This window comes from Hyperoodon ampullatus, assembly GCF_949752795.1.
Source record: "Hyperoodon ampullatus genome assembly, chromosome: 8".
In the NCBI taxonomy this organism is placed as follows: Eukaryota; Metazoa; Chordata; class Mammalia; order Artiodactyla; family Ziphiidae; genus Hyperoodon; species Hyperoodon ampullatus.
In genome coordinates, this window is record NC_136921.1 from 27,592,562 (window position 1) to 27,619,624 (window position 27,063).

Here is a 27,063-nt window from a genome sequence, read left to right on the forward strand (position 1 = left end):
ACCCTCGCAGTGGCGGGCTGCCCAGGGTTCCCAGAAGGGAGGTATGGATAGTGACCTGTGCTCACACACAGGCTTTTTGGTGGCAGCAGCAGCAGACTTAGCGTTTCATGTCTGTCTCTGGTGTCCACGCTGTTAGCCATGGCTCACGCCCATCTCTGGAGCTCCTTTAAGCAGTGCTCTTAATCCCCTCTCCTTGCGCAGCAGGAAACAAATAGGGAAGAAAAAGTCTCTTACCTCTTCGTCATGTCCAGACTTTTCCATGCACTCCTTTCCGGCTAGCTGTTGTGCACTAACCCCCTGCAGGGTGTGTTCACGCCACCAACCCCAGTCCGCTCCCTGAGCTCTGACCGAAGCTGGAGCCTCACACCCGCCCAGGTGGGTGAGCAGACTAGCCTCTCGGGCTGGTGAGTGCCTGTCGGCACCGATCCTCTGTGCGGCAATCTCTCTGCTTTGCCCTCCACACCTCTGTTGCTGTGCTCTCCTCCGTAGCTCTGAAGCTTTCCGCCTCCACCACCCGCAGTCTCCGCCCACGAAGGGGCTTCCTAGTGTGTGGAAACTTTTCCTCCTTCACAGCTCCCTCCCACTGGTGCAGGTCCCGTCCCTATTCTTTTGTCTCTGTTTATTATTTTTTGTTTTGCCCTACTCAGGTACGTGGGGAGTTTCTTGCCTTTTGGGAGGTCTGAATGCTGATCTTCTGCGAGCGTTCAGTAGGTGTTTTGTAGGAGTTGTTCCACGTGTAGATGTATTTCTGGTGTATCTGTGGGGAGGAAGTTGATCTCCCCGTCTTACTCTTCCGCCATCTTCCCGATTCCCTCCTGATTTATTCTGGGTAGAGTATTCTTGGTCATAGGTTTTTCTCTTTCATTACTTTAAGTATATCATGTCACTCCTTTCTGGCCTGCAGAGTTTTTGCAGAAAAATCAGCTGATAGCCTTATTGGAGTTCCCTTGTATGTTATTTGTTGCTTTTCCGTCGTTGCTTTTAATATCCTCTCTTTATCTTTAATTTTTGTCATTTTTATTACAATGTGCTGTGGTGTATTCCTCTGTGGGTTATTTCTGCATGGGACACTGCACTTCCTAGACTTGGGTGATTGTTTCCATACCCAGGATAGGGAAGTTTACAGCTATTATCTCTTCAAATAGTTTCTGAGGCCCTTTCTCTTTCTCTTCACCTTCTAGGATCCCTATAATGCGAATATTAGCATGCTTCATGTTTTTTCAGAAGTCTCTTAAACTGTCCTCATTTCTTTCCATTCTTTTTTATTTCTGTTCAGCAGCAGTGATTTCCACTACTCTGTCTTCCATCTCTACTCTGTCTTCCATCTCACTGATCTGTCCTTCTGCCTCATTTAGTCTACTCTTGATTCCTTCTAGTGTATTTTTCATTTCAGTTATTCTTTAATTTTTTTTTCCACTCTGTGCAGCATGCGGGAATTTTTGTTCCCTGACCAGGGGTTGAACCCATGCCCCCTGCATTGGGAGCACACAGTCTTAACCACTGGACCACCAGGGAAGTCCCATATTTTACAATTCTGTTTCGTTCTTTATATTTTCTAACTCTTTGTTAAAAACTTCTAATTTCTTGCTCTATGCATCCCAAGTTCTTTGATCATATTTATGATCATTACTGTCAACAGTTTCTCAGGGAGACTGCCTATCTCCATGCCACTTTGTTCTTCTTTTGTGGTTTAATCTTATTCCTTTGTCTGAAACATATTACTCTGTTGCCTAATTTTGTGTAACTTGCTATTTGTATTTTTATGTATGTGGTAGGTTGGTTACATTTCTTGACTGTGGAGAAGAGGCCCTCTATAGGAAACATTCTATGCATCCCAGGCGTGCACTTCCCGCTCAACACCCAAGGTCCAGGAGCCAGCTCGTCCCAGGGTAGTGTCTGGCCTGCATTTGGGTGGAGCTTGGTTTTGGTCCTCTGGTGGGCAGGGCTGTATTTAGGGGCATATCTAGATGTGGCTGTGAGCTTAGGAAGTCTTTAGGTAGCCTGACTGCTGATTGGTGGGGCTGTGTTCCCACCCAGTTTGTTTGGTCTGAGGCATCCCAACACTGGAGCCTGCAGGCTGTTGGGTGGGGTCAGGTCTTGGTGCCAAAATGCCAACCTCCTAGAGAGCTCACTTGCTGATGAATGCTCCGTGATATATCCACCACCAGTGTCTATGACCCTGGAGTGGGCCACAGCCACCCCCTACCTCCCCAAGATACCCTCCAAAACCAACAGGTAGGTCTGGCCCAGGCTCCCATCAAATTACTGCTTTTGCCCTTAGTCCTGGTGTGTGTGAGATTTTGTGTGTGCCCTTTAAGAGTGAAGTCTTTATTTCCCCCAAGCCTGTGGAGCTCCTGCAATCAAGCCCACTGCCCTTCAAAACTAAATGCTCTGGGGGCTCCTCTTCCTGGTGCCAGGCCCCTAGAAAGGGGGGACTCACATGGGACTCAGAACTCTCCTGTGGGAGCACCTCTGTAATATAGTTATTCTCCAGTTTGTGGGTCACCCACCAGTGGTATGGGATTTGATGATATCACGAGTCTGCCCCTCCTACAAGTCTTGTTGTGTTTCCATCTTTATGTCTTTAGTTGTGGAGGGTGACTGTTCTGCAGATTGTTCTGATTTTAGTGTTCTCATGTTGTGATTTTGGTGTTCTCTTATCTCAGGAGATAAGCTTAAGGTCCTTCTATTTTGCCCTCTTACTTTTAACCTATATGTGTCTTTATATGTAAAGTGAGTTTCTTGTAGACAACATTTAGTTGGGTCTTGTGTTTTGATGCACTCTGACAATCTTTGTCTTTTAATGAGTGTATTAAACCATTGATGTTTAAAATGATTATTGATGTAGTAACTTAATATCTACCATACTTGTCACTGTTTTCTATTTGTTGCTCATGTTCTTTTCTCCCATTTTGGTCTTCCATATATTTTCTGGCTTTTGTAGTTTTTTGCCTTTTGCAATTTTAATTGAACATTTTATATAATTCTACTTTCTTTCCTGTCTTTGCATATCAGTTATACTTCTTATTTATTTCTTTTAGTTGTTACCCTAAAGTTTGCAATGTATTTTTATAGCTAATCCACCTTTACTTTCAAATAATACTATAACTCTTCCCAGTTACTGCAAGTACCTTATAATTACAAAAAACCTGTTGTCTTTGTCCCTTGTATCACTCCTGTCATTCATTTCATTTATACATATAAGCACATGTAGGCATTTATAAGCACACACACATGTGCATACCTAATTGGTTACATTTTTGCCATTGTTATTTTGAACAAACAAATCCATTATCTGTTAGATCCATTAAGAATAAGAAAAATAAAACTTATTTTACCCTTAGTTATTCTCCAGTGTACTTCTTCTCTTTATGTATATCTAAGTTTCTGACTTAATTTTTCAGAGAAGGAAAATTGTTTTCTTTTAACATTTGACATACAGGGGAATGATGTCAATAATATGTGGAATTCGGCTTGGATTTTTTTCCCCAAAACAAGTTCGAACCTGTTATTGTTTTGGAAAGATCAGGGGCAAGCTTTTTCACAACTAAAGAGAAAGTGTTAGTAGTATAAGAAAAATGCTGAATATTCTGTAAAAGTAACCTTCTATAATACAATAAGGTGCTGGTTTATTGGCACCTTAACAATTTTAACAAAAAATTGGTGTATACTCTATTAAAAGATCTGAGGAAGTTGCAAGTTTAGTTGAAGAAGTTGTAAATATAGCCTTTATCAATCAATTTCTTTTTAATACAAAGGAACTATCTCCAGGTGATATTTTTAATTTTTTTTAAACTGGTCTCTATTAGAAGTGAATGTCCTGAAGGACCCACATCAAAGGAAAAAACGAGCTCCAGGAAATGAAGATTTAAAGGATGGACTCTTAATACTCTTAATACAAATGCCATTAGAAACTCAACTGTACTCATATTTTTATATGGCTTGTTATTGTTTTGTTTGGACTCCATAGTCCTTAATTCCATAGATTTTGAGTCCTGTCACTCCAATTCTACTTTTTCCATAGGTTTAGCTCTTTTTATTTTACAGAACATGGAGTTATTTAGGAATGCATATATGCTGTTATAGCAGAAATGCCTGCACTCAATTCTGTGTTAGTGGTAGCCACCTTTTTGAGTAACAAGGGTAGTCTAATCCTCTTTTATCTCATTTATTTTCAGTGCTCATCATAGTGGCTGGCAGGGCTATCCCAAGCCCTTTTCTGTGCAGTAGAAAAAAATGCTCCTTCCTCTGAGTAGATTTAGATTTTTAATTGCAGAGCTTGGAGTACAAAACTCTTGCTGAATTAGTCCTGCTTGCCCTTTCAGCCAGGCCCTTATGCAGTGTATAGTTTGGAAGCACTATACCATGTCCTGGCTTCCTGAACAAAAGAGTCATGCACACATATAAACACATGCATGTACACACATACACACACACACACACACACGCACACAGTGCTTGTTGAACTGATGGTGTGCATGACTTCACACTTCTTTTAGCAAATATATTTTGATTAGTTTAGAAAACATTTATTTCCTTTATTTGTATGTCCCTAATTGTTAATTTTGATGTTATGTGAGGATTTTAAAAATACAGGTAAGACAATTTAACAGACTATTAACTTTCAAAATTCTTTTCATACAAGAGAAAGGGGGGAGGGTTATATTGATAGAATGTATAAGTATTTCTCAACCTCTCCATTTTTTCTTTCTCTCTTCCTTTCTTTGAAGGGGAGGGGGTGATAGATGGTAGGAGAGCAAAACCAAATATGCCAACCTAATATATGAATTCTTTAAACTAATACTGAAAATTTCAGTTTGGATAGATGACAAATTGGGTTTTGCCAGATTTCTAGGCAGAATTGCACAATATATTAAGATTGTGACTGAAAGCCACATTCAACAGGTGGAGTAAAAGTCCTCTCTTTCGGTTCCAGATGTGGTTCCTTATATGCAGTAACCTATAAACCCACAGACAACTTTTCTAATGCTCTTGCCTTGTTTCTTGTATGTATGTTGAAGTAGGGACAGGAAAGCTACAATAAAACTCCTACTGGGAAGACAGAAGGATGGGATACACATGAAAGTTCCTGGTCCTTACAATAATTAATAAGACTTCTTGCTTTGGAGGTGGAGTAAGGTCTTGATAGGATCCTAATTCTGCTTTCTGAGAGAAGTTCCTTTGTCCTTTGTTTTCCATAGTCCCTGGCTTTGCTTTTTTGGGAATTCCTTATCTATCATCCTTTGTGTCTATATCGGAAATGGGTGTTGGAGAACATACCCTTATTTTAGGCTGCACTGGATTCTCACCCTGTGTCCTGTCAGTGCAAACTTGGACTCCCTGGGTAGAGCATGCTAAGCTTGTGGTATTTTTTGCTAATAGAATTGCCTCAAAAATGTAGGTTTCAATTCTGTTTGCCTCCAGTCAGCTATATGTGAAAATACCAGTACCAAAGATCTCACTTGCTCATAATTGCTAAGCCTACAAACTAGTTACTTTACTAGTTATTTTCCTCAGACCATCCAACTCTCCCTAAACTTAATAACTGATACCTTGTGGCCATCTGAAACAGTACATTTGGGTAGGGGTTAATCTGACTTTTGCTCCTAGGCAGGCTCTTGTTATGTGGCTTAGAACTCTTAAGAGAAATTGTTGGAATACATTTTTTTGTTGTTAGCTGTAGAGAAGCAACTGGCTTTTCTATTCCTTCAAGGTACCCTGTGTTATTGGATTATCCATTAAGTTAGAAGTAGGTTGTAGTCAGAGAGCCTTCCTAAGCAGAGTTGTATTCTTTTTTTTCTCTGCTTATAAATGAACTAATTCTTGCCTAAATTCATTCATTTATCAGGCTTAAAACAACAAGTAATAGTCAATTCATTACAACATTATGACTTTTTCTAGCTGCTTCTGCTAGAACTATAGTCTTGGTAGTCACTTGGTTTCTCTTTTAAATGGTCATATTTTGCTAGTATAGTATATATAGTATAGTGTAGTTTAGAAAGGATCACCAACCTATGTCTCTTTCCTATCGGCTTTCTGTCCTACCTCTAAGTTCATAGAAATGATTTGGATTTATCTTATAACCCACTCTGTTGGTCCTAAGAATTTCTATAACATTTAGCATAAAGGCTAAGTTGTAAAAAAGAGACTTAAAACTGTAGTGGCTCAAACATAAATTAACTGTTTTTCTTATAGAACAGTTGAAAGGTAGATAGATGTGTTATATAAGATGGATAAACAGCTCTGCTTTCATGAAATAGTCCAGGAACACCCAAAAAAGGAATCCATGAAGCACTTTCAATTTTTGTTGTTGTTGTTGTTGTTAAGATTTTGGTCTTAAACTGCAACTGTAGTTTTTTTTTTTTTTTAAAGGCAGTGAAATTTTGAATATGAAATATTTGAAACAAAATAGAAACATTTTAGAGATATCACACACACACACAAACACATATAAAAATTCTTTGATTTCTAACCATAATGGAGTGGATTCACTGGTGCTATTCTTTCTCTTTGGCTGTAAATATCTAGACAAAAATATATGAAACAGTCATTATTTTCAGAAAATTGCAGCAGAGGTCAGAGGTTCAGTGATTCCTGAAAAAGAGAAACAGATGAGGTGAGCCCTGTGATTGCCCTGGTTTTCTGCCTGGAGGCACTTTCAGATATCTGGTGCAGGGAGAGGAAAGCCAAGTAGAGCACAATGGTCCTGCTTGATTGAAATAAAGATTAGATTTGGGGAGGAGAGATAGCTGGAATCCTTAGATCAGAATACTAAAGAGTAGGGACCTATGTATGCAAAGAAAGAGCATCATAAATCTTCATGTGGTTGCCTTGAGACCTTTGTTAAATACTAAGCTCTGTGTGTGTAGGTGAAACTCCATAAGGGCACACAAAAAGTTATTAGGAAATGTAATCTGAACAACTTCCAATGCTCATACAAGGTTAAGAGATGTTTGAGTTATGAATATGTAGAGTGGAGAGACTTTGTTGAACATCTGGGGTATTCACTAGAGACCACAGATTGGTCACACGTCAAAGAGTAAGGCTGAGTCTGACCTGATGACAAATGGCTACTCTATACGTGCTCTAACAAATCTTAGAAGGAATCTGAAAAGAATGAGGTTGAACATTAAGTAATTTAATAACCTATTGAAACAAAATTTATCACTCTTTAAAGGAAGACCATAAAATCCAGAAATTTAACAATATCATATTCATAGCATCCATAATAAATGTGTGTGTATTTACATACATACATACACATATGTATACATACACATGAACTACTAGACATACAAAGGAGGAGAAAAATCATCAATAGAAACAGACAGGAATGACAGAGATGAGATTAGTTGGCAAAGACTTTAAAATATCTCAAATATGGTAAGTATGCTCAAGGACTTAAAAGGAAAAATCATAAAACTACAGATCTAAGAATCCCAATAAATCACAAGCAGGATTACAAACAAAACCACACCACGGTGTATTGTAGTCAAATCACCAAGTTCTAGTGATATAGAAAAAAATCTTAAAAGCATTAAGAGGAGGAAAAAAAAACATTTTATATAGGGAAGCAAAAAAAAAAATGACTGCTGACTTCTCATCAGAAGGTAAGCAAGCTAGAAAACAGTGGAATGATATGTTTAAAGGGCTGAAAGGAAAAAAAGAAATCAACCTAAAATTATTTTTAAAAACAAAAGCAAAATAATATTTCCAAATAAGCAAAGTGAGAAAATTTCCTGTCAATATACCTATATTATAAGAAATCATAAAATGATCTTCAGGCTGAAAGAAAATGATACTGAGTGAAAACTCAGTTCTGCACAATGGAAAGAAGTAGTAGGAAATGGCAAATATTTATGTCTAAAAATATATGGAAATTAAACTCTACATTTCCAAGTAAAGCTTAGATCAAAGAAAAAATCACAAGAGAATCTATAAAGTGTTCTTAATGGAATGATAATGAAAATACAGCATATCAAATTTTGTGGGATGCAATGCTTACATGAAAATTTATGGTTATAAATGCTTATATTAGAAAAGAAGGAAGGTGTAAAGTTTATGGCATAAGCCTCCCTCTTAAGAAGCTGCAAAAAATGAGCAACTTAAATCCAAAGCAAGAAGGAAAAACTGATAAAAAGTGAAATCAATTAATGTAAAACACAAAAGCAACAGAGAAGAATCAGTGAAACCAAAGCTGGTTCTTTGAAAAGATTAAGTTGATAAATATCCAGCTAGATCAATCAGGAAAAAAATTACCAATAGCAGGAAAGAAAAGCATCACTGTAGATATTATAGGCATTAATAGAATAATTAGGGAATAGTATGAGCAATTTCATGCCAGTAAGTTCAGTAACTTAGATGGACTAAGTGCTTGAAAGACACAAATTACCAAAACTGACAGAAGAAGAAATAGAAAGCTTGAAAAACCTTATGTCAATTAGATAAATTAATAATGTAAAACTTTCCCTATAGGAAACTCCAAGCCAAGATGGCTTCACTGATTAATTTTATTGAAACTTAAGGAGTAAACAATTACAATCTTATAAAAACTCCTTCAAAAAATAGAAGAGGGAACACTTCTTGACTCATTTTATGAGGTCAGCATTAGCTTGATTTTAAAATCAGATAAAGACATTACAGGAAAATAGATCAATATCTCTTTTGACTGTAGATGCAAAATATCCCTAATGAAATAACAAACAGAATCTAGCAAAACATATTACAAAATGCATCATGACCAAAGGGGTTTATCCCAGGAAGCAAGGTTGATTTTATTGCTTAAAACCAATTAAAGAAAAAAGGAGAAACAGCATATGATAAATTCCAGAAATACCAAAAAACTGTTTGACAAAATTTGAACCTACTCATGATAAAAATTCACAAGAAACCCAGAATAGACAGAAACTTCTTCAGTCTGATGAAGGACATTTCTAAAAAGTATACAGCTAACATTACATTTAATGATGAAAGACTGAATGCTTTCTCTGTCAGATTAGGAAGAAGGTAATGATGTCCATTCACACAGTTTATAATTAATGTTATACTGGAATTCATAGCCAGTGCAGTAAGATAAGAAAAATAATAAAAGTATTCCAGATTAAAGATAAATCAAACTGTCTTTATTTGCAGTTGACATGATAATATATATAGAAAATCCTAAGGACTTTGTTATGAGGAAGATACTAAAACTCCTAAGTGAATTTAACAAGGTCAAAGTATATAAGGTCACCACATAAAAATCAACTGTATTTTTATATACTATCATCCAAACAATTTATGAATGCTATATACTAGCTTCCATAAACATGAAATACATAGAGATAAAATTTTAAAACTCTACAAAACATAGCTGAGAGAAATTACCAGTACATAAATACACAGAGAAATAATACCTTATACATTGATTAGGAGATTCAGTGTTGTGTTAATTCTCCACCAGTAGATCCATGGATGCAATGAAATCCTTATCAAAATGCTGCTCTTTTTTTTTTTTAAGAGATTGACAAGCTGATTCTCAAATTTAGAATTGTCAAAACAGTATTGAGAAATAACAAAGTTGAAGAATTTACTGGATTTTAAGAATTACTCTAGGGCCTCCCTGGTGGCGCAGTGGTTGAGAGTCCGCCTGCCGATGCAGGGGATATGGGTTCGTGCCCCGGTCTGGGAGGATCCCATATGCCGCGGAGCGGCTGGGCCCGTGAGCCATGGCTGCTGAGCCTGCGCATCCGGAGCCTGTGCTCCGCAACGGGAGAGGCCACAACAGTGAGAGGCCCGCGTACCACAAAAAAAAAAAAAAAAAAAGAATTACTCTAAACTGCAATAATAGTGTCGTATTGGGTCATGGTGTTGACGTAGGTAGGTAGATAGATGATAGATAGATATCCTAAGTGCTCTCTGTGTGTATATAAGTGTATATACAACATGTAGTATTCATATAGATAGTCTTTTATCTAGTCAAGGATAGTTTTTTGGGTTTTTTTTTTTCTATTAAAGGATTATAAAATCTTTTCAACAAATGGTTCAGGAACTAGATATCCTATAGAAAATAATGAATCTGGACCCTTACCTGGACCAATACACAGAGCTTGACTTGAATTGGATTATAGATCTAAAAGTAAAAACACTAAAACTTTTTGGTATTTTAGAAACATGAATAAATCTTTATGAATTCATGTTAAGTAAATATTTCTTAGGACATAAAAAGAACTATCTATAAAAGGGAGGTTTGAAAAATTGGGCTTCATCAAAATTAGAATCTTTTGCTGCTCAAAAGATACCTTTAGGAAAATGAAAGGCCAGCTATAGATTGGGAGCTATAAGTATTTCCAATACATACAGTCTGAAAGTCTTATATGAACAAGAAGGTAGCCAATTAAATATGAGCAAAAGATTTAAAAAGACACTTCATTAAAGGAAGTCATAATCCCTTGGGAAGCATAGGAAGCATATGAAAACATGTTCCACATCAGGAATTGAAAAACTATGGCCCATGGACCAAATCTGGCCTATTGTCTGTTTTTGTAGACAAAGTTTTATTGAAACATCATTACACCCATTCATTTATGACTGCTCTTATGCTATAACAGGAGAGTTGAGTAGTTATTAAAGAGACCCTGTGGCCACAAAACAAATATTTCCTGTCTACCTCCTTACAGAAAAATTTGCTATCCCCTGTTCTAAAGGAATAAAATTCCAGGGAAGGCTAAGCTCTTCCTAGGTGAGCAAACACCAGTGGAGAAATTTGGCCTAATTTAATGTAATTTTCCCCAGGATAAAACTCATTTTTCTTGGAATTATAATTTTTTACAGTTGGATCTTATTTTTTTATTTTTTTAAATCATAGTTAATTCATTTTTATTACTAAGCTAACAAACTCTATTAAAGGCAAAATTATACAAGTTTTTCTTTAAGTCTTGGTAACTTAAGGTGTAATATTAGAAAGCTCTGTCTTATTCTGAGGAACAAACTACACTTCAAGGTTAAAACAGTGATGTAGAGAGAGAACAAAACAAACAAAACAACAACAACAAAACAGTGATGTAGATTCAAGATGTTGACCAGAAGTTAATACCAAGAGAAATTGTACTGAAAACCACTTGGTTTAAACAACTTGTACTTATTTCCATCAGTAAGTTAAGTTGTGACTGCAAACAAGTAAGGATGAGGAATGAAGGCATGTGCTGCCTTTCTGAGGACTGACTAGTCTCACTGCCCAGGTGGTCTCCACTCATGGATGTATTTGCCCTGATCTTCACTAGAAGTAGGGGCTCCTATTTCCAGTGAAGATTAGGGCATGTGTTGGTCTTTGATCGGTTCAACACACTCCAGAGAGATGTAAGGAGTAAATCTTCTTAGTGGCCTGGCAGGCCAGGCTTATATGCTGACTGAGGAGTCTAGACACTCTGGGTTTGCCTCACATTCTTATTAGTTTGTTGTTGCATCAGCTGTGTTCTGATTGGTTACACTCTAAGATATAAGCCATTACATCATTGGTTATATAAATTGTTTACATAAAACGTTTTGTGTTTGAGGTACAACAGGTGTCAATCTCCTTTGAATGAGCCATATACATATCTGTAACATGTTTACAACCATAGTTATTTTTTAGAAAGACATATTTTCAAGCAAGAGAACATTTTTGATGGGAAAGATTGGTTACCATTTTTAAGCATAGCAAACAGATTTTACTTCTGTTAAAATGTAGAATAAAGTATCCTTTACAGAAAATTCATTTCACTTATTACAAAGCCCCGGTATTATTTAGTTTACTTAAATCTGATATTACTACTTTTTCTATGTTAGGATAATTTAATGTCACATATGAACATAAAAATGATTTTTGTAAACTTAGTTTCAGTATCAGTATTTTTATTAGAAGTACAATAACATTAACTCCATAAACTTTTATTTTTCTCTATTTCCATGAGCTAATAATCAGTTTGACAACCCAGCAAAGTTGCATGTTATAGGGAAATTTTCTGACTGGAGCAAAATTTAATGAAACAATGTTTAAGGTCATCTTTGATTTCCGCATGCTTACTTCCGCATCATAATTCTTCAAGTCCTATCTACTTTAAAATCAACCTTGAATCCATCCTCTTATCTTCATCTCTTCTTTATCTCCCACCCCATTTCCAGTCCAGGCCATTTTCATCTTCTATTCATTGTTTTAGTCACAGTAAGCTCTAGAGTAACACATTAACCTTCTAATCTCAGTAATTTTGCACAACAAAGGTTTACTGTGGCTTACGTAAAGTCCAGTGTGGTTTGAGCTGTGATCCTCTTCCATCTTGTAGCAATAATATCTGCACAGTGGCTTTGAAGTTGGTCAGATGGACTAGAAATGACTTTATCACTTTTGCTCACAACCTGTTGGTCAGAGCTAGTCACATGGCTCCAACTTAATTAAGCTCAGTGAAGGCTGGGAAATGTAGGACAGCACACGAAATATTTAGAGATCACAATTATCTGTACCACATTTAGATTATTATAGTTGTATCCTAATTGGTTTCCTTATTTACTCTTATGTTCCACTACAATGCTTTCTCTACCTAGTAGCTAGAGTGCTTGGAAAAAAAAATTTTTGTTACTATCTCACCAATAACTTCCTTTTTGCATAAAATCCAACACTTTGCCCTTACCTGTGCAACTACTGCATGATATGGTCCTTCCCTTCTTCACTAATTTCATAATTGGCAGTTAGTATTGTTATCTGTGAATAGTGTATTTTGAATAGGCATTTTTTATTTTGTCCATAGTTATGAAAATGTGATTTAAAATAGTGTCACATTTGCAAAATCACAATAATAACTATAAACTGAATAATAATACCAAGAGAATTCCTAATTTATATGGCAGTCTCTGCAGTCACATTGTATGTAATTAGAATCTGAAAAAAAAAAGCTTTTTGAGAACATTGACATAAAATCTGTTATAATGAATAAATTCTGTGTAGTAGAGTTACAATAATTCTGTTTCTCTGACAACAAATGATCTCTTAGCATAAATGTTTTCTTTGGCTAAAGTTTATATGAAAGATATTTCATTATAGTTAAATGTGTAAAAATTAATAAAGTTTATTTTTTAGAGCAGTTTTAGGTTTACAACAAAATTGAGTGGAAAATACAGACTTCCTATATATCCCCTGTCCCTACACAGATGACTTCCCCCACTATCAACATACTGCACAACGGTAGTGAATTTGTAACAATCTATGAACCTACATTGACACATCATTATCACTCAAAGTCCATAGTTTACATTAGGTAGGGTTCACTTTCAGCGTTGTGCATTATATGGGTTTTGACAATAAATGCAATTTTTAGACAAGTTTTTCATGAAGTTTGTGTTTTGCCATTAAGTAGTTACTTCCCTTCAGTTATACTTTCAATTTCTTCTGTTATGCCTTCTTCAATTTCTTCCTTGGCAGTATGAAGCTCCTAATTAATTATCCCAAACACCACACACACACAAACTCCCTCTCCCTCCCTCCCTCCCTCCCTCCCTCCCTCCCTCTCTCTCTCTCTCTCTCTCTCTCTGTGTGTGTGTGTCTGTCTCTCTCTCCCTCTGCTCCCCCCTCACTCTAAGTGATTGTTTTCTAGTTGGAGTGGTTGAAATATTTTCTTAAGGTAATTAATTTGTAATCTCACAAACTGTGGATTAGAGCAGTGCCCTTGCCAAAAGATAGAGGAGCTAATTAAGTAAGGTTCAACCCTTATTTTCAAATGTGCATGGAAGAAAGGCTGTATATAAATTCTTTCTCATCTCTGAGCTGTGAATCCTAGGAATAAAGTTTTTAACAAGCTGTTTATCTTAATAAACATCTCAGAATTTGTATATTTGATATGTTTATTGAAATGTAGCAGAGCATTCATATTTTTGATAATTTTTGACATTAAAAAAATTGATTCCTGTTCTAGCAAATGAAAATTACATTTAGTAAAATTGAGTACTCTATGGTTTGTTACATGGATTTAGATCTAGCACAGTTCAAATGACTTGTCCTATACTTGACATCTACTTACATATAAAAGGCTCATGTAACAGTTTTTACATGGTGTTAGTATTGTCATTCTTGTTTCTTTTCCTTTGCTGGCCTACTTCTGTTTCAGTCCTTGACCATTAATAAAGTATTAAATAGCAAGGAGATTATCCTACTACTGGGTACACAATATTGAATAAAAACAGATGTTTGTGGGATAGAAAGATAAGGAAATCAAATCTTTGAGAAGTTGATATACCGTTCTTTCATATAATTAGATGTTTTATAAAGTAATTTGGGATTGTATGACAAGAGTCAAGGAAGCTATTAAGCAATCTCTGTGAAAACTTGATTGTCTTTGTGCTTTGACTAACTGTGTTTGTCTTGTTCACAGTAACTGTAGTACTGAATGGAAGTGGCTTGTAGACAGAGCAAGAGTTGGCAGCCGTTGGACGTGGCTTCAAGCCCAGATTTCAGAGCTAGAATACAAAATCCAACAACTAACGGATGTTCACAGGCAGATTCGTGCCTCCAAGGTATTGTGTGTGCTCTTGTATTTAAAAAAATATTATTAGTTTTAGTTTCTTCTCATCTCTCCACACAAAATAATTGTTATTAGGCTTTATAAAAATGTAGTTAATGTTAAGATTTTTGATATATTAATTCTGTAAATTGAAACTATTTTTGTAACTTATCACAAACATTTTATCATATTGAGCAGTTAAGAATTTCTTTATTGGATTCCAGTTAATAGAAATGATAAACATTTTTTATAAACCTCTACTTTGTTGGCATTTATTTTAACATATGTGGGAAATTCTGAGTGTATCTTATTGGAATCTCTTTAGAGTTTTTTGTTTGTTTTAAGAAAAATTATAAACACATAAAAATGTTCTAGAAAGCAATATAATGAATACCTGTGTACCCACCCCCAAATTTATCAAATATTAAATTTTTACTAGTTTGGGTTTTGTTTTTAGAATAATAAAGCATTACCTTACAATTGAAGTACTTGTATAATCCTTCCTGATCCCGTTCCCTTTCCCTATGTCACTGATACCAACATATTTTAAAAGATTTTTATTTTATATTGGTGTATAGTTGATTAACAATGCTGTGTTAGTTTCAGGTGTATAACAAAGTGATTCAGTTATATATATACATGTATCTATTCTTTTTCAAATTCTTTTCCCATTTAGGTTATTACACAGTATTAAGTAGAGTTCCCTGTGCTATACAGTAGGTCCTTGTTGGTTATATATTTTAAATATAGCAGTGTGTACATATCATTCCCAAACTCCCAACCTATTTCTCCCCCTCCCCCTTCCCCCCTGGTAACCATAAGTTTGTTCTCTAAGTCTGTGAGTCTGTTTCTGTTTTGTAAATAGGTTTATTTGTATCTCTTTTTTTTTTGTATTCCTCACATAAGCGATACCATAGGATATTTGTCTTTCTCTGTCTGACTTACTTCACTTAGTATGGTAATCTCCAAGTCCATCCATGTTGCTGCAAATGGCATTATTTCATTCTTTTTAATGGCTGAGTAATATTCCATCATATATATGTTCCACATATTTATCCATTCCTCTGTTGGTGGACATTTTGGTTGCTTCCATGTCTTGGCCATTGTAAACAGTGCTGCAGTGAACACTGGGGTGCATGTGTACTTTTGGATTATGGTTTTCTCCAGATATATGCCCAGGAGTGTGATTGCTGGATCATATGGTAGTTCTATTTTTAGTTTTTTAAGGAACCTCCATGCTGTTCCGTGAAGTTTATGTTTGTTCTTCTTGCCATTTTGTTGTTTTGGATTTGTTTTTATAAGTGTTTTTTCTTCCCTTCATCTTTTTTTCTCTTCTCTTGAGATTTAATGACTAACTTTAGTGTTGTGTTTGGATTCGTTTTTCTTTTTTCCGTGTGTATCTATTGTAGATTTTCAGTTTGTGATTCCCATGAGATTTTGATATAGCAGTCTGTATATAAACAAGATTGTTTTAAGTTGCTGGTCTTTTAATTTCAAATGCATTTCCAATATCCTGCATTTGTGCTCTCCTCTTACAGTTGCTGGTTTTGATTTGTGTGCAGGTAATTTCCTACCTTTACTGTATGTTTGCCTTTATTGGTGAGCTTTTCCATTTGTAACTTTCTTGTTCCTAGTTGCAGCCTTTTCTTTTCCACTTAGAGAAATTCCTTTAGCATTTGTTGCAAAGCTGATCTGGTGGTGCTGAATTCTCTTAGCTTTTGCTTATCTGTAAAGCTTTTGATTTCTCCATTGAATCTGAATGAGAGCCTTGCTGGGTAGAGTATTCTTGGTTGTAGGTTCTTCCCTTCATCACTTTAAATATATCATTCCACTCCCTTCTGGCCTGCTGAGAAATCAGCTGATAACCTTATGGGAGTTTCCTTGTAAGTTATTTGTTGCTTTTCCCTTGTTGCTTTTAATATTTTTTCTTTGTCTTTAATTTTTGTCAATTTGATTACTATGTGTCTCAGCATTTTCGTCCTTGGGACTCTCTGTGCTTCCTGGACTTGGGTGACACTTTCCTTTCCCATGTTAGGGAAGTCCTCTTCTTTTCATTCTTTTTTTCTTTATTCTGTTCTGCAGCAGTGATTTCCACCATTCTCTCTTCCAGTTCACTTATCCGTTCTTACACCTCAGTTATTCTGCTATTGATTCCTTCTAGTGTGTTTTTCATGTCATTTATTGTATTGTTCATCTCTGTTTGTTTGTTCTTTAGTTCTTCTAGGTCTTTGTTAAACATTTCTTGTATCTTCTTGATCTTTGCCTCCATCTTTTTTCCAAGATCTTGGATTGTCTTCATTATCATTATTCTGAACTTTTTTTCCAGCAGGTTGCTTATCTCCACTTCATTCAGTTGTTTTTTCTGGGGTTTTATGTTTTTCCTTCATCTGAGACATAATCCTCTGCCGTCTCATTTTGTGTAACTTTCTGTGATTGTGGTTTCTGTTCTTCAGGCTGCAGGTTTGTAGTTCTTCTTGCTTCTGCTGTCTGCCCCCTAGTGGATGAGGCTGTCTAAGAAGCTTGTGCAGGCTTCCTGATGGGAGAGACTGGTAGCTGCCCACTGGTGGATGGAGCTGGGTCTTGTCCCTCTGGTGGGCAGGGCTGTGTCAGGGGGTGTGTTTATTGGGCAGCTGTTTACTCAGGAAAACTTTAAGCAGCCTGTCTGCTGATGGGTGGAGCTGTGTTCCCATCCTGTTGGTTGTTTGGCCTGAGGCATCCCAGAACTGGAGGCTCCAGGCTGTTGGGTGGGTCCAGGTCTTGGTGAGAAAATTGTGGCCTCCAAAAGGGCTCATGCCAATGAGTACTCCCCAAAACTGCTGCCCACAGTATCCTTATTACTGCAGTGAGCCACAGCTGACCCCCACCTCCACAGGAGACCCTCCAATACTAGCAGGTAAGTCTGGCCCAGTCTCTTATGAAGTCACCGCTTTTTCCCCCTGGGTCCTAGTGTGCTTGAGGCCCTGTGTGCACCCTCCATGAGTAAAGTTTCTGTTTCCCCCAGGCCTGTAGCATTTCTATGATCAAACCCTGCTGGCATTCAAAGCCAGATTCTCTAGGGGATCCTCCTCCCGTTGCCAGACCGCCAGGCTGGGGAGCTAGATGTGGAGCTCAGAACTTTCACTCCTGTGGGAGAACTTTTGTGGTATAATTATTTTCCTGTTTGTGGGTAGCCCACCTGGTGTGTATGGGATTTGATTTTATCATTATTGCTCCCCTCCTACTGTCTCCTTGTGCTTCTTCTTTGTCTTTGGATGTAGGGTATCTTTTTTGATAGGTTCCAGCATTTTTTTTGTCAGTGGTTGTTCAGCAGTTAATTGTGATTTTGGTGTTTCCATAAGAAGGGGTGAGCTCAGATCTTTCTACTCTGCCATCTTGTCTTCTCCTCCTCCCTGACTCCAACATGTATTGATAGGTAATATTTTTATGAATATTTATTGGCCCATAGGTATTTATCTGTATCTATAAATAAAATTTGTTTTTCATGCTTCTAAAGTCTATATAAGTTATATTTATACTACAAACTCTTTTGCAACTTGCTTGTTTTTGCTCAGCATAATTTTTATACATATTTATACTTCCTGTATGACACTTAATTGTACGAATGGAATGAAATTTTATAAATACAATGGATGTTTATCTCTTCTCCTATTTTCTATTAATAGACATGTACATTGTTTCAGTTTTTATGCCAGTAAAAACAATACATCAGTGACTGTCTTTTATGTGTTTTTTGGTGAACCTATGGAGAGCTTTTCTTGGGTATATGCCTAAAAGTGGAAATGCTTGATCTTAGGCATGGCTGTATATGCTTTCCTATACCACTTATGTGGTTGGGTAATTAATATTCCCACTGGCAGTTCATGAGAGCTCCTGGTTTTCCACATCCTTGTGAACTTTTTGAATTTTTTGGTCTCTTAATTTTTGCAGTATAATGAGTGAAATATTATTACTGTTTTAATTTAATTATTCCCAAATATAATGAGATTGGGCCTCAGTGTAATTGACCATCAAATTTTGTTGTTTTATTTTTTAGATTCCACATATAAGTGATATCAAACAGTATTTGTCTTTCTCTGTGTGACTTATTTCACTTAGTCTAACATCCTCCAAGTCCATCCGTGTTGTTGCAAGTGGCAAATTTTTATTCTGTTTTATGGATAAGTAGTATTCCATTGTGTGTTTGTGTATGTATGTGTGTGTGTGTGTGTATCTCACATCTTCTTTATCCATTCCTCTGTTGCTGGACACTAAGTTTGCTTCCATATCTTGGCAATTGTAAACAATGCTGCTATGAACATTGGGGTGTATGTATCTTTCTGAATTATTTTTTTTCAGATATATACCCAGGAGTGGAATTCCTGGGTCATATGGTAGCTCTATTTTTAGTTTTTTGAGAAATCTTCGTAATGTTTTCCACAGTGGCTGCACCAAAAATACATACATATACATTCCCACCAAAAATGTACGAGGGTTCCCTTTTCTCCACATCCTTGACAATATCTATTATTTGGGTTCTTTTTTATGATGGCCATTCAGACAGGTATGAGGTGATATCTTATTGTGGTTTTAATTTACATTCTCTGATGATTAACAGTGTTGAACATTTCTTCATGTGCCTATTGGCCACATGTAAGTCTTCTTTGGAAAAATTTCTCTTTAGGTCTTCTGCCCATTTTTTGATTGGGTTGTTTGGGTTTTTTTGCTGTTGAGTTGTATGAGCTGTTTATAAAGTTTGGATATTAACCCCTTACTGGTCATATCATTTGCAAATATTTTCTCCCATTCAGTTGGTTGTCTTTTCATTTTGTTGATGGTTTCCTTTGCTGTACAAAAGACTGTAAGTTTAATTAGGTCCTATTTGTTTATTTTTGCTTTTATTTCCTTTGCTTTTGGAGACAGATCCAAAAAAATATTGCTACAATTTATTTCAAAGGGTGTTTTGCCTATGTTTTCTTCTAGGAGTTTTATGGTTTCCAGTCTTACATTTAAGTCTTTAATCCATTTTGAGTTTATTTTTGTATATGATGTTAGAGAATTTTCTAATATCATTCTTTTACATGTAGCTGTCTAGTTTTCCCAGCACCACTTAATAAAGAGCCTGTCTTTTCTCCATTGTATATTTTTGCCTCCTTTTTTATAGATTAATTGACCATAGCTGCATGTATTTATTTCTGGTCTGTCTATTCTATTCCATTGATCTATGTGTCTATTTTTGTGCCAGTACCATACTGTTTGATTACTGTAGCTTTGTAGTATAGTCTGAAGTCAGGGAGTGTCATTCCTCTATCTCTGTTACTCTTTTTCAAGATTGTTTTGGCTATTTGGGGTCTTTTTTATTTCCATACAAATTTTAAAAGTTTTCATTCTAGTTCTGTGAAAAATGCCCTTGGTATTGTATTTTGATAGGGATTGCATTGAATCTGTAGATTGTCCTGGATAGTATGGTCATTTTAACAATATTAATTCTTCTTTTCTTTTTTTTTTTTTTTTTTGGCTGCACTGCATGGCATGCAGGATCTTAGTTCCTTGACCAGGGATTGAACCTGTGTCCCCTGCAGTGGGAGTGCAGATTATTAATCTTAACCACTGGACTGCCAGAGAAGTCCCACAATATTAATTCTTCTAATCCATAAACACCATGTATCTTTCCATCTGTTTGTATTGCTTTCAGTTTCTTTCATCAGCATCTTATACTTTTCCAAGTACACCTCTTTTAACACCTTAGGTAAATTTATTCCTAGGTATTTTATTCTTTTTGATGTGATTGTAATTGGGATTGTTTCCTTGATTTCTTTTTCTGCTAGTTTGTTGTTAGTGTATAGAAATGGAACAGATTTCTGTATATTAATTTTGTATCCTGCAACTTTACTGAATTCATTGATGAACTCTGGTAGTTTTTTCATGGTATCTATAGGATTTTCTTAGTATCATGTCAACTGCAAACAGTGATAGTTTTATGCTTTCCAGTTTGGATTCCTTTTATTTCTTTTTCTTTCCTGCTTGCTATGGGTAGGACTGCCATACCATGCTGAATAAAAGTGGCAAGAGTGGATGTCTTTGTCTTGCTCCTGATCTTAGAGGAAATGCTTTCAGCTTTTCCCCACTGAGTGTGATGGGTTTGTCATATATGGCCTTTATTATGTTCAGGTATGTTCCCTCTATGCCCACTTTCTAGAGAGTATCATAAATGGCTGTTGAATTTTGTTAAAAGCTTCTTCTGCATCTATTGAGATGACATTTGGTTTTTATTCTTCAAGTTGTTAATGTGGTGTATCACATGGATTGATTTGCATATGTTGAAAATACTTGCAAAAATCTTGAGAAAAATCCCACTTGATCATGGTATATGATCCTTTTAATGTATCTTTGGATTTGGTTTCCTAATATTTTATTGTGGATTTTGGTATCTATGTTCATTAGTAATATTGGCCTGTAATTTCTTTTTCGTGGGATATCTTTATCTGGTTTTGTTATCAGGGTGATGCTGGCCTTGTAGAATGAGTTTAAAAGTGTTCCCTTCTCTACAATTTTTTGGAATTGTTTGAGAAGAATAGGTGTTAACTCTTTTGTAAATGTTTGGTTGAATTCACCTGTAAAGCCATCTGGTCTTGGACTTTTGCTTGTTGGGCACTTTTTTTTTTTTTTAATTACTGATTCAGTATTATTACTGGTTATTGGTCTGTTCATACTTTCTGTTTCTTCCTGGTTCAGTCTTGGGAGATTGTACCTTTCTAAGAAGTTTCTTCATTTCTTCTAGGTTGTCCACTATATTTGTATATAGTTGTTTATTGTAGTCTCTTATGATCGTTTGTATTTATGTGCTCTTGGTTGTAACTTCTCCTTTTTCATTTCTGATTTTCCTGATTTGGACCCTCTTTTTTTCTTGATGAGTATGGTTAACAGTTTATCAATTTTATCTTTTCAAATAACCATCTCTTAGTTTCATTGATCTTTTCTATTTTTGTTTTTGTATATATTTCATTTATGTCTGCCCTGCTCTTTGTGATTTCTTTCCTTCTACTAAGTTTAGGTTTTCTTTGCTCTTTTCTTAGCTCTTTTAGGTGTGAGGTTAGGTTGTTTATTGGAAATTTTTCTTGTTTCATTAGATAAGCTTGTATAGCTATGAACTTGTCTCTTAGAACTGCTTTTGCTGCATCCCTTAGATTTTGGATCATTGTATTTTTGTTTTCATTTGTCTCCATGTATTTTTTTGATTTCCCCTTTGATTTCTTCAGTGATCCAGTGGTTGTTTAGTATCCTATTGTTTAGCTTCCATGTGTTTGTGGTTTTTTTCTTGTAATTGATTTCTAGTCTTATTGCGTTGTCGTCGGGAAAGATGCTTCATATGATTTAAATTTTCTTAAATTTACCACGGCTTGTTTTGTGGCCTAGCATGTTATCTATCCTGGAGAATGTTCCATGTGCACTTGAAAATCATGTGTATTCTGTTGCTTTTGGATGGAATGTTCTATCTATCTATCTATCTATATTAAGTTTCTCTGGTCTAATATGTCATTTAAGGCTAGTGTTTCCTTACTGATTTTCTGTCTTGATGATTCGTCCATTTATATAAGTGGGATGTTAAAGTGTCCTACTATTATTGTGTTACTGTTGAGGTCTCCTTTTATGTTTGTTAGTATTTGCTTTATGTATTTAGATGCTACTATTTTGGGTGCATATATATTTACAATTGTTATATCTTCTTCTTGGATTGATCCCTTGATCATTATGTAATGTCCTTCTTTGTCTCTTGTAACAGTCTTTATTTTAAAGTCTATTTTGTCTGATATAAGTATTCCTACCCCAGCTTTTTTTGATGTCCAGTTGTATAGAATACTTTTTTCTATACCCTCACTTTCAGTATGTTTGTCTTTAGATCCGAAGTGAGTGTCTTTTAGACAGCATATATACAGGTCTTCTTTTTGTATCCATTCAGCCACTCTGTGTCTTTTAATTGGCCTTATAACTCTTATTTTCAGCTCATATTTAAGTATTACTTTGAGTGCATAGCATGTATTTAATTCTCTCATTGTTCTGTTTTTAATATGTTTTAATTTCCAATGTGATTACCTTTTTAACCTGAGTTTTTTAATAATACATCTTTATGTTCCTGAACTTATGAATCCTTTTTTTTTTTTTTTTTTTTGGTGTTTTGTCATTTAAGTGCATTGTAATCTGTGAACTGATTACCTTGTATGGATTTCATTCTACTAATCAAATTTTGTAAATGCTCAGTGTGTAGTAGAAATAATGTATATTCTTTATTTGTTGATTATAGAATTCTCTATTAAACTGGTTGACTTTGTTGTATACATCTTTTATATCTTCATATATCTAGATCTTTCAATTCTAACATATATATTTGATATATATTTATTAATATTTGTCATCATTTTGAATTTTTCAGTTTCTCCTAGTAATTCTGTCAGTTTTTGCTTCTTACACTTTGAAATACTAATGCTATTAGGTAGATACAATTTTTTTTCTTCCAGGTGTTTGTTTTATAAGGTACATTTAGCTAGGTTTTTAAAATCCAGTCTGAGTAGTTTTAATTTTCTTTTTCTTTTATTTTCCTCTCTTTGTGTTTTGTTTTTCACTTGTCTTTCATTGGATTGATGGAACTTGCTTTATTCCTTTCTTCTCTCTCTGCTCTTCTGAAAGCTATACATTATAGTCTTATTCTTTGTCATTACTCCTAGTTTGTAACATACTTCCTTAAGAGCAAGTAATTCTAACAATGACTAAAAGTACTCAGTATTTTTATATTATTTTTTTCTTAAGATATGGATCTTAATGCTATTTAACTATGCATTATATATATCTGCTTCAATCTAGTTACTTATTTAACAGTCAGTAATTAATTACATTTCTAACAGATTTCATTAAAAATATGCTATTTTTTTGTATTCTGTCTATAAAATTAGGTTACAGTAAGCTTCTGTAACAAAGTAACTCACAAATATAATGGCTTTATAAAGATACATAATGCTTCAAAAATAAAGAGTGAGGACATGCTGGTAGAGCAACTTGGTTGAACAGGGTCATTCAGGGACTCGGGTTCCTTCTGTCTTGCTTCTTTGACATACTCTCAGGTGTGTTGACTGCACTGTTGGACAGGGTTGTGGTCTTCTCATTTGTGCTCTCGGGAAGTGCAAAGAGAAGTGTGGTATAGTTTGTCTTTAAGTTGGATGTGACTTGGAAGTTGCAGTATGTTGTTTCACACTCCATTAGCCCAAACTTAGCCACATGAGTACAGCATGAGTACACTCCATGTGTAGGAGTGAAAGCTGAATAATACTGTCTTTCACTGAGAAGCTTTATGCATAGCTAAAACTCCTGTAGGGATGGGGTCTTGAAAAGAAGAGGAAAATGGGTACTGGGAAGAATATGCGATATCTGCTACTTTATGTTTTCTCTCTTGGTTTGCTTCTTGCTGAAGTAAATTCTTTGATATTAATCTCTGAACATTTAAACTCTCTTTGTATTTGTATGTCTCAAAATACTTTTATACTATCCTCACTCTTCAATGATATTTTAGGTTGATAGAAAATTCTGATTTGATAGTTATTTTCCCTTAGGCCTTTAAAGATAGTATTTCATTGTTTTCTTTATAATGATGAGCAGTTTACTATCAATGTAATTGTTTTTCCTATGTAAGTACTCTGTCCTTTCTAGCTGGTAACTTAAAATTTTTCTTATTTGATTTTCTACATTTTTTAAACTAACAGGTGTTTAATTATGGATTTACCTTTCTTTATCTTGTTTTCAGAGTACACCTTTTTAACTGTACAATTTGCTGAATTTTGACAAATATATAGTTGTGTAAACATCACCATGATCTCCCCTCTTAATTATTGAACTGCTGTCCAGGAAAGGATAAAAAGTGCTTATTTTATAGGGAATTTGACAAAAACAAGCTAACTTTCTCACACATTGATTTGCAAGTTCTGTCAGATGTTCATGTTGAGATGTCCTGATAGAGTTAGAAATATGAGATTTGGAGAAGGCAGGTTTATAAGAAGATGTAGATGTAGAAATGGCAATTAAAGCTATGTTATTATATTATAGCAATTTTTTAAATAAAATTTATTCATCTCTCTTTCCTTCCTTGTTTTCTACCTTTCCTCCTCCTTTCCTTCATTCTTTTCCTTCACACACAGTTATTAGGTGCCTAATATGTGCTTAGGGTATACAGTGATGAATAAATCAACAGAGTTCTTATATTTTTAGGGTTTAGTTTAATGGGAGAAAAGTTGAGCAAATGATTACAGAAATAAATACTGTTTTATTTCCCATCAGGGGAAATTTAACACGGAATTTCCCTAGCTTAAGCATATATTGTTTCCCCCAAATTATAGGCTGTTTACTTGGAACTTGAAGTATATTTTCCCATAGAAGTAACAATATAAAGAGTTCTGATGCAATCCCATAAGTCCTATTTAATCTAAATATTGCTAAATATCTCTTTCTATCTTTTTTTTTTGACTGTTAATGCAATTTTTATTTGAAGTATAGTTGATTTTAGTATTGTGTTAGTGTCAGGTGTACAGCATAGTGATTTAGTATTTTTGCAGATTATATTCTATTACAGGTTATTACAAGATATTGGGTATAATTCCCTGTGTTATATAGTAAATCCTTTTTGCTTATCTATTTTATGTATAGTAGTTTGTATCTACTAATCCTATACCCCAAATCTGTCCCTCCCCACACCCTCTTCCCTGTGGTAACCACAGGTTGGTTTTCTATGTCTGTGAGTCTGTTTCTGTTTTGTATATACATTCATCTGTATTATTTTTTAGATTCTACATATAAGGGATATCATATGTCTTTGTCTGACTTCACTAAGCATAATATTCTCTAGATTCGTCTACGTTTTCGCAAATGGCAATATTTCATTCTTTTTTATGGCTGAGTAGTATTCCATTGTGTATATATACATATATATGTATATATACACTGCATCTTCTTTATTCAATCATTTATTGATGGGCTCTTGGTTTGCTTCCATGTCTTAGCTATTGTAAATAATGCTTCTATGAACATTAGTGTGAATGTATCTTTTAAAATTAGTGGTTTTGCTTTTTATGGACATATACCCAGGAGTGTGATTGTTGGATGATATGGTAACTCTATTTTTAGTCATTTAAGGAACCTCCATGCTGTTTTCCACAGTGGCTGCACCAATTTAGATTCCCACCAACAGTGTACCAGGGCTCCCTTTTTTCCACATTCTCTCCAACACTTATTTGTTATTTATAGACTTTTTGATGGTAACAATTCTGACAGGTGTGAGGTCATATTTCATTGTGGTTTTGATTTTCATTTCTCTAATAATTAGTGATGTTGAGCATCTTTTCATGTGCCTGTTAGCAATCTTTATGTCTTCTTTGGGAAAATGTCTATTCAAGTCTTCTGCCAATTTTTTGATTGGATTATTTGTTTGATATTGAGCTTTATGAGCTGTGTGTGTGTGTATTTATACACACATATATATTTTATTCAAGTATAGTTCATTTATAATGTGTTAGTTTCAGGTGTACAGCAAAGTGATTCAGTTATACATACATATATATCTAGTTTTTTCAGATTCTTTTTCCTTATAGGTTATTACAAAATATTCAGCATAGTTCCCTGTGCTATACAGTAGGTCCTTGTTCATTATCTATTTTATATATAGTAGTGTGTATATGTTAATCCTAAACTCTTAATTTATCCTTCCCCCTCTTTCCCCTTTGGTAACCATAAGTTTGTTTTCTATGTCTGCGGGTCTGTTTCTGTTTTGTATATAAGTTCATTTGTATCATTTTGATGAATGATAATGAAAAAATGCCATTTGCAGCAAGATGGATGGACCTAGAGATTCTCATACTAAGTGAAGTAAGCCAAATATCATATGATATCACTTATATGTGGAATCTAAAAACAAAAAAATTCTACCTTTGTTTTTGTGAGAAGCTGTATTCTACATGGTGAAACTGTGGACACAATGGAGATAATATTATAAGGTTGATGGTGACTGGTCTGAAACGAAATAGCTGAGAAGGGAAGGAATTAGAGTCCTCAAACCATGTAGTTAGCCAAACCACACGTAGGGTCTGCACATCCATAAAGATTGGTGAATTTTAAGTTCTGTCTATCATGAGTTTATATTCTGGTAGGGGAGATAGAGCATGTAAATAACGTTGATTACAATATAATACAATATGTGGAATGATATGTGTTTTTAATAAGATATAGATGTGGCATAGAGAGAATGTTTCACTCTGTCATTAGGGGTTTGCAGGTCAGAGAATATATCAGTAAAGAGGTGATGCCTCAGTATGACTTTGGAGGAAAAATAGTAGTTTGCTTAATGAACCTATAGAACTGGAAAAGGGATTCCTTAAATTTTGAAGGCATACGACATGATCTGTTTTAGGAATGACAAATTAGTATGTATTCAAAGGAGCAGAAACTTTGAGCTGTGCAGGGATGGGAGAGGAAGTTAGGAAGTCATGAATATTGTTTAATGCTTTGTAAAATTTGGTGGTGATGTCTGTAGGAAGGTGGATAG

General features: G+C 35.2%; 1 protein-coding gene across 1 annotated transcript in view; it reads left to right on the top strand.

The window, feature by feature from the left end:
- The window catches only part of KANSL1L (KAT8 regulatory NSL complex subunit 1 like), a gene marked incomplete at both ends in the record, with an annotated part of 162,329 nt that overhangs the window by 22,368 nt on the left and 112,898 nt on the right, over positions 1–27,063 (top strand). The window contains 1 exon segment of the mRNA XM_079710263.1: positions 14,379–14,520. Coding sequence (XP_079566389.1) covers positions 14,379–14,520 — 142 coding nt within the window.